The sequence below is a fragment of the Passer montanus genome, unplaced genomic scaffold (assembly GCF_014805655.1).
Source record: "Passer montanus isolate IOZ18808 unplaced genomic scaffold, ASM1480565v1 scaffold117, whole genome shotgun sequence".
Lineage (NCBI taxonomy): Eukaryota > Metazoa > Chordata > Aves > Passeriformes > Passeridae > Passer > Passer montanus.
In genome coordinates, this window is record NW_024358389.1 from 299,814 (window position 1) to 318,128 (window position 18,315).

Genomic DNA, 18,315 nt, shown 5'->3' on the forward strand with positions numbered 1-18,315 from the left:
CTGTGCAGCTGCAGCCTAAGACCTGGGTGTGAGAGCAGACACAAAATATTGAGTCAAAAGCTATTGCTGTAGTGAGGACAGAGCTCCTGGCAGCCCAGGCTGCTCAATCAGGCAGAGACAACCTGCAAATGCTGCACAACATCTCAGGAGTCAGGACGGAGGGAGAGGCTGTTCAAAGCAGGTGTTTCAGCTCCAAAATGAATACACGCAGATAAATCCTCTGGGTTTTTCACTGAAGGGGGTGCACAAGTGTATTTCAAGAGCTAGAGAGAGACATCAGGACACAAAGGTAAGTTGGGCAGTAAGAGCTTTTGAGAGGATGCGTGGTTTGAGTTAAAAATGAACACAGCTGAGCACCACAGATTTTCCAATCATGTTTATTTTTCCTGTAGCCCACAGACACAGTTGGATCTGGCAACAGAGCAGATTCTATTTTTCCATAAAGTGTCCATGTGACATGAAGCCCAGGCTAATACTGTCATCAAAGGCATTCAGAGGGGGCAGCAGCAGAAGCAATGGGAGATGCTGGGAGGAGGCCAGACAGCAAGGCACAAGGGCAGGAGCACCTCCTCTCCCACTGCCACAGCAGAGACAGGGTGCAGATATGCATAAAGGCATTTTTCCCACCGATACCAGACAAACACAGCACCATGCAACACAATCTGCAGCTGGAAGTGGGTGGGGAGCAGGATATGGATTGTTATTGCAGTTGTTGTTGGGAGCTGTGTGTGCAGGACAGGGGGAGAGCCCAGGGAGTGCCCAGGTGTCAGCAAAGCTCCCCAGGGGCATTTGCTTGCTGAAGGGAACCACCATTCTCAGGATGCATCTAGTGGGACACACCTCTCCCTTGGAGCCAGATCCACTCAGCTGCGTTTCAAATGCAGTTTGAGCATCTGAAATGCTGTGGGAAGAGACATCTGCCTAGTTCCTTTGCAGGAGGTGGACTGCTGTGGTGTCTCATCAGGTTAAGGTTCCTTCCCAGCCTCCCTCCCTCCCAGCTCTGGCCCAGACCTGCACTTTCCTTGGCACTTGCTGTCCAACCTGGCCGAGGGCAGCATCACCTCAAACATCATTTCTCTGAAGGAAGATTGGAAGAATACCTTCTCCTGATCACACTCTGCTGCTCACAATCCCCCTCCTCCCTCCAGCCCAGGTCCCACACAGCCCCCAGCCCACGCTGTGTGTGCTGTGCAGCTGCACAGGGGCAGGGCCTGGGCTGTGGGCACAGGAGGGTGGCACACACACACACACGGCATCGCTCCCTTTGACTTTGTTTCACCCAGTCACAGACCTTCCAGCACCCGAATACTCCTCTGCCAAGTGGTTCCTTCATCCCAAGCAATCTGCACAGCAGCAGCCAGCCCAGAATTCTCCACAGTGCAGGGCAACTCGTGCAGTCCTGCTTGCAGCTGGCACCTTTGCTCAGCCCTAGAGACTGAGAAAAAGGCTTTGGAAAGGCAGGCTAGCTCCTGCAGCCAGCACCATGCCCTTGTCTCAGCCAGTTACTGTACAAATGGACAACACACACACGTTATTTACAGCCCATCTTTCACATGATGGAGCAGCTCTTGGCCCGGTCTTTCCTGATCTCTGTGTCGCCCAGGAAGTCTGTCCTGCCGGGCATCTGTGACGCCCGCTTCAGTCCCCGTTTGGAGTTGCTGCGTTTCAGGTTCTTGTGCACCCTGTTGACCGAGGCCAGCGTGGTCACGTGGAACACGTCCCGCACGCTGTTCTCCGACACCTTGGAGGAGCACTCGGCGTAGGCCACCGCGCCGATCTGCCGCGCCAGCGCGCTGCCCTGCAGCCAGAGAGAGCAGCGGGGAGGCGTCAGGGCTTGCCCCAGTTCCCTGGGTGTCCCCCTGAAATGACCTTTCCCAGGTGGGCTGGCAGTCACCTCTCCTTTTCCCAGCTCCACAGGTGCTGCTATTTGGTCAGCAGCCGAGGCCAGGCAGACCAAGGCAGTCCCGTCTGAAATACTGGCAACTCCAGTAGGGAGGGGAGCAGGGTCAGGGCACCTCGCTCCCACCTCATGTGGGAAATGCGTGTTTTGTGGTTGGCTTTTTGCAAATATTAAAATGAATATTGTATGTGCTATCAGTTAGGATTCAGAGGAAGAAGTTGACACTGACCAGACAGAATCCTTTGTCTGAATAGAATTTATGCATCATGTATGAGGTGTATGAATATGAAACAGGCTATTGCTTTTAAGAGTTAATTCTCTGTTAACCTGTGTCCTTTTTCAGGCTTATTTTGCCCAGAAAGAGGTACCTGGACTGTCTGTAACTCTGTTTTTATTGTCTCATATTGTCCTAAATCCGAATGGTCCAAATGTTTATTACTCGATTACTATTGTTATAACCATTTTATTAAACTTTTAAAATTCTAAAAACAAGTGATTGGTGTTTTTCACAAAGCAGCCTGCCACCCAGCCAGCAGCCCTGGCAGTGGCACCTTGGGGACACAGCAGTTCCCCAGCAGGGCAAGGCTCTGTGAGAGCTCCAGAGGTGAGGGCAGCCTCCTGAGCAGTGCTGCCAACCTCTGGGCCTGGGGTATTGCAGAATGTAGGGTGACTCTAACATCTGGGAATGATTGATATATTGATTTAGAAAGTTGAACAATTGCCTTATTAAAACTATACTATATTATTATACCATACTATGTTAAAGAGACACTATACTAAAAGAGTACTAAAGAAAACATCCTGAGACAGCCAGGGCATAAATTTGACTCAACTGGTTAAGGAAACAAAATAATCCTCAGCAGAATCTAACTGACAAATCACTGTAGGTAAACAATCTCCATAACACATTCCACATGTGCAAAAATAACAGGAGCAGCAGGGAGAGATAAGAATTGTTTTCTCTTCTTCTCTCTGTGCTTCTCTAGGAAAAACCCAGGGAGAGAAAATTATGTCTGTCTCTGTTCAGAGAGTGTGAATGCCACTCTGGGGTACTGGCACTTTGTCATTCACACAGTGCCCCCCCTGCAGCTGAGAGCCCTGGGCAACCCCCCTCACCTGGACAGTCACCTGCTCTGCACAGCACAGAGCCAGCCCAGTGCCTGCACCAGTCTGGGTCTGTCACCAGCCTGGGGACACTGCTGGCTCCTCTGGAGGCCACTGGCAGCAGCCCCTCAGCCCCCAGCTGTGCTTTCTTCCCCCCTGCAGTTTTGGCCCAACACAGAACCCAAGCAGGAGTCACTGGGAGCAGAAAGAGCTGCACTGAGCTGGAGATGCAGAAGGACAACACCCCCCTTTAGCCAGTCCAGCCTGTCAAACCAGGATCACTGGGAGCAGAAAGAGCTGGAGATGCAGAAGGACAACACCCCCCTTTAGCCAGTCCAGCCTGTCAAACCAGGCACTTCCACCTGCTTTGAGGAATGACTTTTGTGGCTACTCAGCAGAGCACCAGGAATAGGTCAGGGTCTTCCAGAGCTGGGGACAAGAGTGGTGGAAACACGAGCAGCTCTGAGTCCCTGAGCCATGACCAAACCAGCTGCAGTTGAATAATTTTGCAAAGCAGAGAAATCTTACTGAAGAAATTGCTATCAGTTATTATGAGAGCAGGTAATTCTCATTGTTTGCTAGTTTTTTTGTTTAGATGTGTAAATGCTATGTTCTGTTCACTCCATAATGGGTTCTTAAATACTTCTGCAGTAACTATTACAAACAACTTTTACTTTTGGGAAAAAATCACACTTTCAGGAATGTAATTACAAGAATTATTGGGAAATGTTGTAATTTCTATAATTGCAGCTGCAAGGCCTGGGGGCAGTGGTGACAGAGCACAGCCCTCCCCTCCCTGGGCACTGGGCAAACCCACCTGCTCGTGTGTCACGGGGATGAGGCGCTGCTTGGAGAGCTCCCGCAGGGTGTTCAGGTCTGTCCTCATGTCCAGCTTGCAGCCCACCAGCACGATCTTGGCGTTGGGGCAGAACTCCTGAGTCTCCCCTTGCCACTGCAGAGGAAAGGACCGGCTCTGGTGGGTGTGGCTTTCCCAAGCAGGGTGTCACCACTGGTCAAACACTGATTAGCATTATCAGGGCTCTTTAATGACTGCCAAGGTCAAGGGTGGGCATGGCCAGAGTCCCCTTCATGCTCACCTGTTCCAGGTAATGCCCTGCAAACCTGCCCCATCCAAGTGGTGCCCCCCTGTGCAAGGCCACAGGAGGCCAGCCCTGGCTGTGGAAAAACAGCCACACAGTCTGGTGCTCAGATCTGGGACCCCAAGGGTCAACAGAGCCAGTGGAGAGCTCTTTGCACACTCACACACTATTTATTACTGGGAACCACCTGTTAGAGACATTATGATATTCAGAGCATAGCTGTAGCCAGGGAAATTAAGAATTGAAGCAATGGAAAGAGAAGGCCAGGGCAAACATCCATGTCATTCATATAAATGATTCCTTTCAGAGCTCCCAAAGTGAATGCCTGATGTCAGCTGTGTCTGCAGCAGTAAATAAATCCATCACCTGTGACCTCCCCCGGGGGAGACCTGCACAGCTCCATCAGCATGTCAATGCCCCAGTTACTTATCTAGTGGTGCTGAAGTAGAAAGCAGATAATAAATAGAGATTACCCCCAGCTGAAGTGTCACTTGGAATTAGCAATTTCCTGCTACAATAACTCAAGGTTAAGTTATACCCTGGGCAATTAGAAGCAGAAAGAAAACCAAGCCCAGTGTCCACAACCTAGTGGGGAAGGGAGTGCTAAAAACCACCCAACTGTCATTCAACCAGTATCAGACCAAAGCAACTGCAAAATATGGAAAATCTTATTTTCTATCAGGAGATTGTTTTAGGTATCTCCAGGTATCTGCTTGCCAAGGATGTTGGTTCTCCAGGACTCAGGCACCCCCAGCCCCTGCGTGGGAAAAGGAGTGCTAAAAACACCCAACTGTCATTCAACCAGTATCAGACCAAAGCAACTGCAAAATATGGAAAATCTTATTTTCTATCAGGAGATTGTTTTAGGTATCTCCAGGTATCTGCTTGCCAAGGATGTTGGTTCTCCAGGACTCAGGCACCCCCAGCCCCTGGGCAGCTGCTGGAGGTCACGGTGCTGCAGCCACAGAGCCCCAAATGCCTGCACAACCTCACATGAACAGACCCAGGCCTTTTGGAGCTGGAATTCAAGCACCCTCATTTTGAAGAATTTGAGCTATCTGTTTACACCTGGCAGAGGTCTCTGCAGTGATACAGGGCTCCCTAATTTATAGAGAGAGCTGTGATCCCCTTCCTGCATGACTGACACCTCTGGGAGCCCAAAACCTGTTGTGCTATCAAGACTTGTCAGAAGCAAAGCAGCACTCCACAAAAACTTGTTCTGCATGAAAGGCAGAGCTGCTTGCTTGCACTCCCTCAGATGCCTCTGCCCCTTCAACTGTACATGCTGTACAGCAGCCCAGGCATCAGAGGGGAGGCATTAATAAAGATTTCCTCTGCTGAATTTTTGCCTGAGGCTTGAACAGGAAATGTTATTTTCCTTATTTGCCTGATATCACAAGCTAAAACCCATTTCAGCTTCATGGTGTCTTAGAAATTTTCCTCGCTGCCATAAGGCTGTGAGTCTGCACCAAAGGAAACAAGGCATCAACTCAGAGGCACTTAAGAAATCCCCCAGGATTTAGGGTTTATTTTAAGTTACCATATCAAAAAAACATTGCCTAGCAGCACTCAAAACATCTGTGAGGCTGTACAGGGAAAGCCACACACTGAGCAGGGTGGACTCACATGAAGAGTGTGCAGAGAGACAAATAACTCCCAGCCCCACCTAATTATTGAGAGGTTTGTTTCATTAAGGTGCAAGTGATTCACTTGCATTATTATTCTGCTGACTCCCAAGCTGAGCAGTGAATTCTTTGAGTCCACATGAAACACCCTCCCTCCACCCAGCCTGCTTGGTACCCGGGACCTGCTCTGAAGCCAACACTGAGCCATTGACCAATTTATCTGAAGGGTCTTTGTCCCCTCACCAGGACACTCCTGAGACAAAGACCCACTTCTCAGCCCTCCCAGCAGCTGAGTAAGAGGCACTTGCTTCAGCACAACATTTGGCAAAATGTGGAGAGGCCAAGAGGCCAGGCAGCACAGCATGACATGTTCAGGCTGTGGCCATTCCAGCCCTGGGGCTCTCTGAGGAGAACAGCCATGGGAGCTGCTGCTCTGTGCTGCTTTTCACGCCTTGGTGCCTCAGAGAGTGTCACAAACGAGATGCCAGCCCCCCAGGACAGGATGCAGCTGCCAGATGCTGTCCTGCACAGCAGAACCAAGCAGGGCACAGCCAGGACCAAGGGGTGCAGTCAGGAAGCCACTGACCCTCCCTCCTCTGAGCAGCATTTGGGGCTGCTGGACTTCACCTCAGAGGAAAGCCTTGTGTGGGACCTTCTCCCAGAAGTGCCCCACTGGAGACCAGCCAGGGGTGTTCCACAGCAATCCCCAGCCCTGTGAGCCTCTCTGGGACCTGCCAGCTGCAATATCAGCTCTGCTGAAAGGCACTAAGGTGCAGGTAGGAAACTCCCAGCTGTTCCCACAGAGCATGGCCACTCAGCTGTGCCAGGGCAGGCTCAGGGCCCTGCCTGATCTCCAGGCCAGTGGCATTGTGCCATCTCATCTTATTAATTCACTTCAAATTCAGCACCACAGCTCATCATTTCTGTTGACGAGCTATAGAGAACTGATTGCTGTCTTTTTCACTATGCAGATGCTGAACTGAGGGGAGAGCCAAAAAACTGAGCACTCTGCTTGCTTGGAAACGGGCACAGGGGCCACTTCCCAGCTGCTGCAGGCAATCCATAGCCACTGGTGGTTCTGCTGACAGAGACCTTCCAAGGTCCTGATGGAAAACACAGCAAATGCCCAACATTTCTCTCTGCCCCCACATTTGTAGGTGTGAACACAGACCCCACACACATGCTGCAAGCTGCCACCATCCCCTAGGCTCCTTCCAAACGGAAATATCTCACATTCTGCAGACCAAGCAGAGCACCTGACCGTCCTCCTCTGAGAACAGGAACCCCAGGCAAGGCCAGGGGCCAGAGCTGCGGGCCCTGACAAGAGCCTCAGGGCATGGAGACCCCATGGTGGGGCAGAGCACCCCTCTGGCTGCTGGGCACTCACCTTCTTGAGCACGCTGTCCAGGGTCTCGGGGCGGCTGATGTCAAAGCAGATGAGCACAGCGTCCGAGTCGGGGTAGGCCAAGGGCCGCACGTTGTCGTAATAGGCCGAGCCTGTGGAGAGGAGCGGGGTCAGCAGGTGCCATGCCACTGCTGCTGGGCCAAGGGACAGCCTGGCACCCTCAGCCCTCACCACCAGGCACAGGACATTAACTCCAGTAACTATGGAGACACTGCCTCAAGATGCAGATAGCTCTGTTGAAGACAAAGGACATTAACCCAAGTTTTTGACCAGCGTCCTAGATTGCAAGGCAATATGTATTTTATTTGCCCTCTGTTAGAAGTGTGGCAATTATCTTCTGTTAATTAGGCAGTTTTATCTCCTCCATAACCAATCCTCCCTCTGGGAAGATATCTGTTGTTAACGGGCTAATGAGTGTCCCTGCATGGCTGATAAAAATTCCACCATCCCATTGGGAGATGCTCCACCCAGGGGGAGGAGCCAAGCATTCCTACCTGGATACAATCTGAGATTTTTGGGACACCAGCACAGCCTTTTCACTGGATTCCCAGAGAAAGAGCTGCCTTTCCCATAGGCTCTTCAGAGGAAGACTACACCCTTCTACAGGATCCCTGCTCCAATAGAACCACATCTGCCACTCCAAGAGGGCTGCAGCCACCAATCCAACTGGACTGCTACCAACACCCTGGGTGTCAGGTTGTGTTCTGACTCTGTCAGTGGTTTTTCTTTTTTTCTTTTCCTAATAAATTGCATTTCTGACTTGGAGCCTCTCACTGGTTTTGCTTTCAAACCAGAACAACCAGTGACCACACCCCATAAGGTTCAGCAGAGATGGACTGGCAGAGGGTTTTAGTTCCTTTGTGTAGGCATGGAAGTCAGAGGTTTTGCCCTTGTTTTCTTATATTTACCCCTTGACAGAGTGAAGAGGCAATTTTTGCATCCCTCTCCCTACCCTAGTGAGCCTCTGGCAGGTGCTGCTGGGGATGCTGCTCACGCAGGAGGGCTCAGCACTGCACACGCCTGGCTCACCACTCACGCCTGGATTCCATCACTTGTCATGCCACTGCTGCACCCCTCACAGCAGAAAGGTGTGGCTGAGAGAAGACAGAAAATGCTGCTGCTGGTTTGTATCCTCCCTTGCTGGCTTTATACAGGAAAGCTTGCTCACAGAGGTTGTGAGAATTTGTGACAGGTAAAAATGAATTGCTTTCTTCCTGGATTTGTGCTGGGAAAAGTCAGACAGATTCTTTTTGGTATATAAAAGAAGTGACAGGATTTGGTGAATGAGCTATAAATGGAAGAGGATGATTCTGCATTCCACAGGAACTCTGTGAGCAGGCAAAGAGCCCAGCCTGAATCCTGCAGTGCTTCTACTACACACATACCTTCAATGCAAATTTCAGGCAGTAAAGTCACTGTGCCATAACGTTTTTATTTGCACTGCACTCTGTTGGCGAGTGCAGACATCTCAGCAAACAGTCATGGAACAATCAGCCTCACTGCTACTTAAAAACACTGGTTTGGTTTTATATTGCAAAAACAAACAAATTTCCCGGAGGGATGAGAAGCAGATTTTATTTATGGGAAGAGGAAACAGAGACACCAGAGTCCTTGTTGAATCTGCCTCCTCCAAAAGCAGGATTGCCATCCTAGGCTGAGGAAGCCAGCTCTGCTTCCTGCTGCAGCTCCCTGGGATGTCTGGACCTGGCACTTTCCCACCCCAGGAGAAGGGTGCAGCCCAGGTGTCAGGTGGCTCCTCAAAGTTCAGCACCTGATGAATTATGGATGATGGTGGCTTATGTTTCTGGAAGGAATGGCTTATGTTTCTGGAAATCTGCCTGGGCTGGGCACCAGAGGAGACTGGGCTGATTCTCTGCAGGATCTCCAGCCCCAGGTCCTGTGTGCACAGGGGCTCCCAGCTGAGGTGCCGAGTGGGGAACAATCCCCCAGCACAGCAGGAGCTCTGCAAACATCTGGGGAGCAGAGCCTGCCTCTCCTGCCTCTGCCCAGAGCCCACATGGGGCAGGCTGAGGGCTTTGTGGAGCCTCCCCAAACCCTGCCCAGTGCCAGAGACTGGCCATCCAGCTCAGACCATGGTACCAACAACAGCAGAGCTCCAGGGCTCTGACCAGCCCAGCCCCTGCAGGGGAAGGTGCCCTGGATTTCATGTGCAATTGGATCCCAGCAAAATCTGCTCCAGATGTCCCCAGCTCCTACAGCCAGCCCAGAGGAGCAAAGGCACCTGCACCCCCTGCTCCTCTTGGGGAGAGATGGGGCTCTGTCCCTGCAAAGTCACTGGGAAGAGAAGGGGATGGGATCAGCACAGAAGAAACAGACCCTGACCTCTGCAGAGCCCAGGCCTCTTCCTAGAGGGAAGGTCAAGCTCCCTAATGGACAGGAGCCAGTCCCTGTGGCATTTTGGGCAGCTCTGAGGACAGAGATGCCAGGCAGGCAGGCAGGGTGAGACAGGGTGAGACAGGGTCCTGGGCACAGAGGTTTCTGACCTTGCCTCAAGCTCTCACTGCTGCACCTCACACTGGGCAGAGCCACAGCACTCCCCATGGCACAGCCAGATGAGCCAGCCCTGCCCTGCCCTGGCTGCTTTCACAGGCAGCACCAAGCACAGCAGTGCTGAGCTCCCTTTGAACAGGCTCTTCAGTCTCATCTTTGCCACGGGCTGAGAGCACAGGACAGGACAGGACGGGAGATCCAGGGCTGATCTGCATGCCTGAATGAGCCCGGTCCTTTATCTGAGCCCTGCCCTCTCCCCCATGCACACAGAGCTGTCAGCCTCCAGACAGGGGCCCTGGTGCTGGAGGAAACGTTCCCACGCACATCCTCTCCCTGCAGCTTCTCAGTTTTACATAAACACTTCAGATAAATCTACCCCCTCCCAGCCAAGGAATGCTCCTTTTGTAGGGGCAGCTTTGGCTCATTCAGCACAGACATTGCCACAGCAAACTGTATCATAGCAACCTGCTGCTCCTCAGCAGCCTGCCAGCCCCTCAGCAGAGAGCCCACAGCGCTGCTGCAGCCCCCCACCATCCCCAGGACCCCCACAGGCTCACCCCCGTGCCAGGAACCATGCCAGGAATCCTGCCAGGAATCCTGCTCTCATCACCTGGGACCACAGGAGAGACTGGGAAGGGAAGCACGAGGTAAAAAAAAAAAAAAAAAAAAAAAAAAAACCTTTTTTTTTTTAATAAGAAAAAGGGGCAAAGCACCTCAGCTGGCATTCAGCTCCAGCCAGAAGCAGCAGCTTTTGCCCACCTCAGTGCTGCCCTGTGGGGCAGACGAGCTGCATTGCTCCCAGCCAAGGTAATCCCCAGTTTGCTCTGGAGACATCTCTGCTGAATCAGGAAATTCTGTTTTGCATCTATTACTTTTTCATTGCATATGACAACAAAATAAAAAAAAACCCACCCCCCCAAAACCCCACCTAAACAACCCAAAAAAGCCAGAGCCTTCAACTCCAGCTCTTCAGTTTTATGGATTATGAGCACTTGACACCTTACAGATCCTCCAGCAAGGCACTCCACAGCCTGGCAATTCCAAACACACACGAGGAGCCCAAGGCTGGTGTGTCTGCAGACTCAGCCTTCCTTTGCTGCATGAGTCATTCTCCCACTTGGCACCCAGGTCTGCAAGAAACAGGACCTAAATGCATCTGTTCATGATTAAAGAGAAAACTGGAGCAAGCCTACAACCAGCTTAAAAATAAAATTCACATTGTTGTCTGCAATTCAGGGGTGGATTCAAGCATGAGTAGCTCCTCTTTGCCCTTGGCTGGTAGATCCTGGAGTGCCTGGCACTGCAGCTCAGAGATGCTACTCTTGGGCAGGGGACTGAAATATGCTGTTTCATCTCTACCAACATGGTGCTAATCTTCATTTGTTCCTTATTAGCTGTTCTAGAGATGATGAGCCTCCTCACACAGGCACCCTCCACCAAAAACAGGGAAAGCCAGAGTGCTTGCAGAGCCATGATCTGCTCTCCAAGGGGCTCCCACAGCCCAGCTCTGGCTAAAACAGAGATGAGCACTGCCAAGACCTCAATTTCTCAGCAGCACACTTGGGGGCTCACTGTAAGCTCTCCCCAAAGAGGCAGCAATGCTGAGGCACATGCTGCTCTCTGCAGGGACTGCCAAGAGCAGCCTTCATGGAATGAAACTCAAATTCATCCCAGCTTTCTAGAGGGCTACACTGACAAAACAAAGAGTTTTGGGTCACCTACCCACACAGAGGTGCCAGATGAGCACCAGCCCTTAGAGATGACAGAGGGTGTCCACTCTGCCAGACAGATCCCAGCCAAGCTCTGGGTAAGAGGGCAAAGCTGCCAAAGCAGGAGCAAATCAACAGCCCCAGGACTTCCACAACCCTCTGTCCTGGCTGAACTTTGGCATTTGTCTTGCTTGTGCAGCACCACTGCAAACCCCTGAAGTATAGGAAAGGAGGAAACTGCTCTGTGATATAGAATAAACACTCCTCTGGGAAGTGCACGACTGAAAAAAAAACAGCTCATCAGTTTGGACAATTAACCTCTGCTCCTAATTCTTACAATGCACGTACAAAAATTAGTGAATTAGTAAAGAGCCCAGCTGGCACACCTTGAGGATGAAGGGAATGGTATTTGCATAGGCTGAGGTGGCATTTCTGGGCCCTTCTCCAGATCTTATTACTGGAAGCCTGCCCCTCAGGAGGAGGCTGTTCTGCTGGATTTACCAGTGGAGGAATCCCCAGCTCAGGCAGGAACTGAGCTCTTCTGCCTCCTCCCAGTCCTGTGTCCTGCCTCACACATGCCTGTGGTTCAGAGAAGCTTGCTCAGATGCAAACCTCCCTCCAGCAGCTGTGAGGAGCCCCTGAAAGCTCCTGGGGGAGCACCACAGGGTGTCTGGCATGGCAGGACTGGGTGTGCAGATGCAGCTGAGGAGCCCTCACAGCTTTTTCATGCCTGCAGCAGCTGACCAGGGAGACAAATGGGGGTCACAGGTCCCTTCCTGGCACTCTTGCCATGTCACAAGGGCAGCTGGCATCGCCACAACCTGCCTGTCATCCTTTCTGCAGGGTACAACAGGGACCTAGAGTAGCAACAGCTTCCTGCAGCACAGCCAGCACACACTCTGCCCTCAGGGAACAGGGCTGAGGGCTGAATGAACACAATTCTCGTGGTGCAGTGCTGCACATTTCAGGTTTACTGTTCACAGGCATTAGATCCCTCCCCAAGCACTTGGCTGCCAGATAAGGTTTCTTCCCACAGGGAAGGCTGTGCCTGTACACTTGCAAAGTTTAATGAAGTGGAGATTTTATCTTCAGAATCTGGGGCAAGAGGAGCAGGGAGAGCAGAGCATAGGAAAGAGCAGATCACCTCTGGGCTGTGGGAAAGGGGTCTGCACCTGAGCTGGGAACAAACCCACCCCCAGAACATCCTTCTTTGTCCACGAGGCCACAGCAGCCAGCAGGGTCAGCTAGTTGTCACTAAAGGAAATGTTCCTCAGCACCCCCACAACTCCCAGGACATCTCATGGCCCCTCAGAGTTTTGAGCTTCTCAGATCTGGAGGGGACAACGGATGGATGATGCCACAGGGATCATCAGAGCAGAACCAACCTCCATCCCTGAGCCACACAGCACTGCAGCATGCCCTCCACACTGTGCCCAGAGAGGGGATCCTCCTGGGCACTGCTCTGCCCTGTCTTCTCAAGGTCCATCCTCCACCCACTTCAGTATCAGCATTTCTGCTGCAACCCTTTAAAGTTCTGTCTGACTGGTTACTGACCTGCGTGAGAATGTGACCCAGCTGCACGTATTTTTAGGATTAACTACATATTTGTGCTGAGGCACAACACAGGCATGCTGGTTTTAGGCTCTCAGTCTGAACAGGAAGCATGGGAGGAGCTCTTTTGGTATGGAAAGGGCAGCTCCACATTTTCTGTCTGTCTCAGAGCGCATTGAAGTCTTTCTGAGGCAGAACTTGTTCTTACACTTGGGAAGAGGCAGCCATGGCAATCCTGGAGCTGCACACTGGGAATCCAGGCACAGACAGCCCCAGCATCCATGGAGATTGCTAAACTCAGCCCCTTTCAGCTCTCTAATCTCATCAACATTCCTCAGTAGTTCCCTTAAAAGAAGGATCTGTTATCACAGCCTGTGGGTTCCCACACAGGCCATTCCAAGGCAGACTGTTTGCTGAGCACAGGCAAAGAGGAAGGCGGAGGGGGATTTGCAATTCACAGTGTTATTCTTGTCTTGAAAGCACATCTGCTGAAGAGACAGTGGCTGTGGAGGGCTGGCAGGATTCTTACAGGCAGGCACACAGCTCCTCTGCTCTGAGCTGAGCAGGGCACTGCTGAACCTGTGAGCACTGACCTTTGCAACACTGCAGGTTGCAGCAGGCACTGTGACTCTCCACCATCCTGATGCTCCACGAAGGCCAGTCCCCTCCAGCAGCTTTCCAAGGCAGCAGTGACCTTGTGCAAGGCACAGTGCCAGGCTGGGTCTCCCACTGAGCCCTGGCAAAGATGTTCCTACCAGAAGCAGGCAGCTCCACTCTGCAGCTCAGTCTGCATCAGCAAAAGATGCATCAAGCAGCTCAGTGGCCTCAGGTCACTCCCTGCCTGCACTGTGAGGCCACAGGCACAGCAGGCACAGCTCCCAGCATGGGGGGTGAGCCAAAAGCAAAGAACTCAGCCCAGGCTGCAAGGCACAGCGTAGGTTCCTCACCATTGTTACTGAAAACAGAAGAAAAAGTCCACTTAGACACAGGGTAAAGCCAGGGAGCTGCCAGCATCAGTGCTGCCAACCCGGGCAGCAGCATGGCTTGAGCTCCTCTCTCCCCCTGATGGCACCCAGTGCCAGGGAAGCTCTGCAGAGCAGGCAGGGCATTGTGCCAGTCCAGCGTGGGCAGTGGGTGCACTGGCAATGCCAGGTCATGGTGGGAAACACTCCAAGCACAAGTCCCTGGCAGCAGGGCAGCCTTGCTCCCTGACAGCAGGGCAGCAGGTCAGCCTTGGTCCCTGGCAGCAGGGCAGCCCTGGGCAGCAGGGCAGCCCTGGTCCCTGGCAGCAGGGCAGCCCTGGTCCCTGGGCAGCAGGGCAGCCCTTGGCAGCAGAGCAGCCCTGGTCCCTGGCAGCAGGGCAGCCCTGGGCAGCAGGGCAGCCTGCTCACTGAAGGCTCTCTCTGCCACAGACCTGCTGAGCACCTCAATGGTTCCACTTCCAGACCCGGGGACACTCCCTGATGCCACGGGGAAAGCAGTATTATTACCTTGCTGAGGAGAAGCTCCCTGCCCCTGCACGCCTGGGGGTAACAATGCTCCCTCCCAGACCTGAATCACTCAAACGAAACTCGAAACTCGCCCACTCCTTGCAGAGCATCGCTAATGATCACCAGCCTCGCACCCTCCTCCACCTGCCCGAGGAACAAAGCTCCTCCTGGCGGGTCCGGGGCTCAGGCACTCCGGCTCTGGGAGCACCCAGCCCTTTGGGAACAGCACTCCCAAGCCACCAGACATCCCACTGAACAGGAGTTTCCTCCACCACAAGATCCCAGCCCTGTGCAGAGGAGTTGTTTCTGTGCTGAGAGTGCTCAGCCAACAGGCAGCCAAAAGAATTTGCCAGAAGGGGAACAGGAAGAGAAGCACAGCATGGTGCCCTCCATAAGGCTCACGAGCAGAGGTGCCAGGGCATGGCCACTCCCTGGAGCTGCCACCATCCCTGCCCCACGCAGGCTCTGCACCCTTCCCTCACAGGCAAGGGTGTCAAACTGCTTTTCAATGGAGGCTTTAGCAAACAGCATGTAGCACTTGGGGACAGCAGGCATGGGACATTCCTGCCATGCTGTGACATGGCACCTGAAGCAATTTTACTCCCAGTTTTACTCCCATGTCTGTCCCAAGCTGGGACACAAATGGAAACAAACATAAAACTCAACCAGCAGCTGCAGATGTTGGACAAGGGGATTTTCTCCCTGGTACATTCCCAGATCTAAATCTCATTTGAGTCCCAGCATCTGCCCTGTCAGAGCACCACAGATTTCACCCTGCAAAGAATTCTCACTGCTGGAAACACTCCAGAGTCACCCTCCAGCCCCAGAAAACAATGGGCAAAGAGTTAAAAGACATTTAAAGAAAATCATAGGTCCCAATACAATTTGGGAGCCATTCAATTCTCCATCACTCCCATCCATTCTGTGTCAATATTCCTCTAATGAGAGCTCCTGCCTGCCAGCTGCCAATGTCACAGCCTGTGTTTGCCATTTAGGAGAGGTCAATTCAGCTCAAAAGGCTGCATTTTCCAACAGGACGACAGGACACAGGGAGCAAACAACACCCTGGGCTGTACAGGGCTTACCAGTGGGATGGCTGAGTGGCCAGGTAGACTGCAGCCACTCTCAGTCATCATAAAGGGAGTTTTCCAGGCCAGACTGCACTTTCCCCATCACTCACTGCTGAGAGATGCTCAGCTCACTCTGTGCAGCTTCCAGAGTCTCCAACTGCTTCCTCAACTAAGTATGTGGCACAGGAATTTAATTAAAAAGTAAAAAAAAAAAAAAAATCCACCTCCTCTCTCCAGGTCTCTGCTGATTTCCCAGGGAGTTTCAGTTCCAATCACTTATCTAAGAGAAGGAGAGCATTTAAAATAGAAAGTGCTCCCCTCCTCATGTCAGGATCACCCTTTCTCAACACCTCCTTTTTCACTCTTGCTGGGATGGAATTTATCCTGAACAATAAACCCCTATATGAAAAGCAGCTTAAAAGAAAGAGTAGGTAGCCCAGAGAGAAGGGGAAGTGCCCCCCAATGCCTCTCATTCCCCTTGGGGTGGGCAATGAGCTACTCCTGATCCCTTCAGCTCAGCTGGTTCAATTCACTGTTGTGCAAAACTTTTTGCACCAAAACTGCCATTTATAAGGGCCTCTGCAGGCTAGTGGAAACTCAATAGAGGTGTGCAGTCTACAGCTAAAAATTTCATTTTGATTACCAGAGAAAACTGCTGTCTAGTGCTTGGCAGGACTGTTTATTAAGAACTAGCTCCTGTGTATTTCAAATCAAAGGGAATTTATCTGGAAAACTACCTGATGAACTCTATCTACAGCAAAGCTGTTAAAGTCTGACATTTTTCACAGGAAAAAAGAGAAAGAATCAAAGTCCATTTGTTTTTGGCTGCAGAGACAAATATTGGAAAAACATCTTTTGTCGCAAGGGGAAAAATGAACGTGTGACAGCATCAGATGCAGGTGCCAGATACACACTTTAAGGACTTTTTATCATGTCCTTTTCTTTAAACATTTGTACGACCAAAGCACATCATTCTGGAGGATTCCTAAAAAGCAAACAATGCTTCAAACGTGCTTCTACACCCTGCAAAGATGAAGTTTTTTATATCAAACACAGATACTCAAGAGCAAAGCCATTCAGAGCCCAGCAAAGATAACCCACCACATCCCCCTCCAAGGCTGCAGAAGCCCAGGTTTGGACTCCCCCAGCCATGGGGGTGAGCAAGCTGTGGGTGAACACTCATGTGCTTCAAGGAGCCCTCTGCAGCCTGGACCAGCCAGGATGGTTTCCCTGTGGCCACGTCTGAGAGTCTCCAAACAAACACACACCAGCCCAGCAGCAACCACCCTGCAAGGGCTTGCATGTAACCAGCACTCTGTGCTTCAAGCACAGCTCCTGGTCAAATGCCAAGAGCCAAATTTTCATCCCCAGCCCCATCCCCTGCCCCAGGAGCCAGTGTCCTCACAGCTCACATCACAGCACACAGCTTGCCAGCAAAGCTGAATCTAATTCCCTTTTTGTCTCAGGGAATAAAAATCAGCAAAGCAAGGTCTCCTGGTCAGGAAGCTACTCCAGAAGACTCAAATATATTTTACATGTTTGGGCTAGTCCAAGACTCAGTAAAGCCACTACTCTAGCTAGAGCTATGCTGATGCTATAGCTGTCATTTAATGAATGCAAAATTACAGCAAGGAATCTGAATGAACAACAGGAAAAGAAAGTCCTGGGTCATGTTTTCATTTACTACTGCTCTTGGACACTGAGAACACTTCATTTATCATCAGGATTCCAGAAATTAAGAGAATATGGGGAAAGAGCACCAGCAAGCACACGATGTATATTCATCAGCAGAGCTCAGCATGCAGCTGCACTGCCTGTACAAAAGGATCCGAAGGTAAATTAGAGAGTGCATGTGAACTTTGTGGGATGCCAATATTTCCATTAGCTCTCCTCTCACAACTCATGCCTCCACCGAGCAGGCACAAACTTTGGGACGGGTCCCGGCGGGCTGGGACAGCCGTGCCCGGCGCTTTGAGCACAACCACAACCCAGGGACACAAAGAGGCGAAGCCAAACCAAGCCAAAAAGACGCCAGAGAACCCCAGAGGCTCTGTGGCAGCGCCAGAGCATCCTTCCCGAGGCGAGGGCTCCCTCCTCCAGCAGCACTCTCCCTCCTCCCCGCTGCAGCCGCAGCCGGTTCTCCTGCTGCAGGGCTCGGAGCCGCTGCCCCTGCCCCGGCACGGCGGCTCCGGGAACGGGGAACCGATCGGTGGGAACGGGGAAGGACGAGACCGGCCCCGCCGCCCCCCGGCCCACCTGAGGTGTCCCACATGTTGAGCTCCGTGCGCTGCTTGTCGATCTCGAAGCTGGCCGTGTAGTTCTCGAAGACGGTGGGCACGTAGCTCTGGGGGACGGAGGGGAGAGCACAGGTGAGCTGAGGTGAGCTGAGGGGACGCGGGGCGCAGAGCCCGGCCCGCCCTCCCGCAGCCCTCCCGCACCTCGGGGTAGCAGTCCTTGGCGAAGACGTGCAGCAGCGCCGTCTTGCCGCACTGCGTGTCCCCCACCACCACGATCTTGCAGCGAGCCAGGTGCCCCTCCATGGTGCGGGGCCGCCGCGCCCGCTCCGCCGCTTTACCGGGCCGGCCCCGGCCTGGCCGCGCCCCCGGCCCCGCCGGCACCAACCAGGCGCGGAGCGGAGCCGGCGCTGGGCAGGGCCGCGGCCCCGGGAGCCGCCCTCGCCAGCCCCGCCGTCCCTCGGGCCGTCCCCTCGGGCCCTCAGGCCGTCCCCTCGGCGCTGCTGCCGCTTGTCGCCAGCCCAGGGACGCGGCGGGTGGAGGATCCGGGGTGCCCTCAGCACCGCGGTCTCTGCCCGGCATGGGCCCACAGCCCGGCCCCGTGCCATTGTCCCAG

The 18,315-nt window shown here is 52.7% G+C and overlaps 1 protein-coding gene across 1 annotated transcript; it reads right to left on the bottom strand.

Moving 5' to 3' along the window:
• Positions 1-361: 361 nt before the first annotated feature.
• RND2 (Rho family GTPase 2) lies at positions 362-18,109 on the bottom strand. The gene is made up of 5 exons (XM_039697371.1): positions 17,904-18,109; positions 17,722-17,809; positions 7,117-7,226; positions 3,822-3,956; positions 362-1,798 (listed from the first exon to the last, which is right to left on the bottom strand). Exons 1-5 carry the CDS (start codon positions 18,003-18,005, stop codon positions 1,550-1,552), a joined length of 684 nt encoding a protein of 227 aa, XP_039553305.1. The 5' UTR covers positions 18,006-18,109; the 3' UTR covers positions 362-1,549.
• Positions 18,110-18,315: the final 206 nt, after the last annotated feature.

Bases quoted from the DNA above. Each gene is read 5' to 3' on its own strand.
- RND2 (XM_039697371.1), bottom strand. From the start codon at position 18,005: ATGGAGGGGCACCTGGCTCGCTGCAAGATCGTGGTGGTGGGGGACACG. The intron at 3,957-7,116 runs GTGAGTGCCCAG...TTTCCTCTGCAG, and splicing joins TGGACAGCGTGCTCAAGAAG to TGGCAAGGGGAGACTCAGGA. The intron at 1,799-3,821 runs GTGGGTTTGCCC...CTCTGGCTGCAG, and splicing joins TCCCCGTGACACACGAGCAG to GGCAGCGCGCTGGCGCGGCA.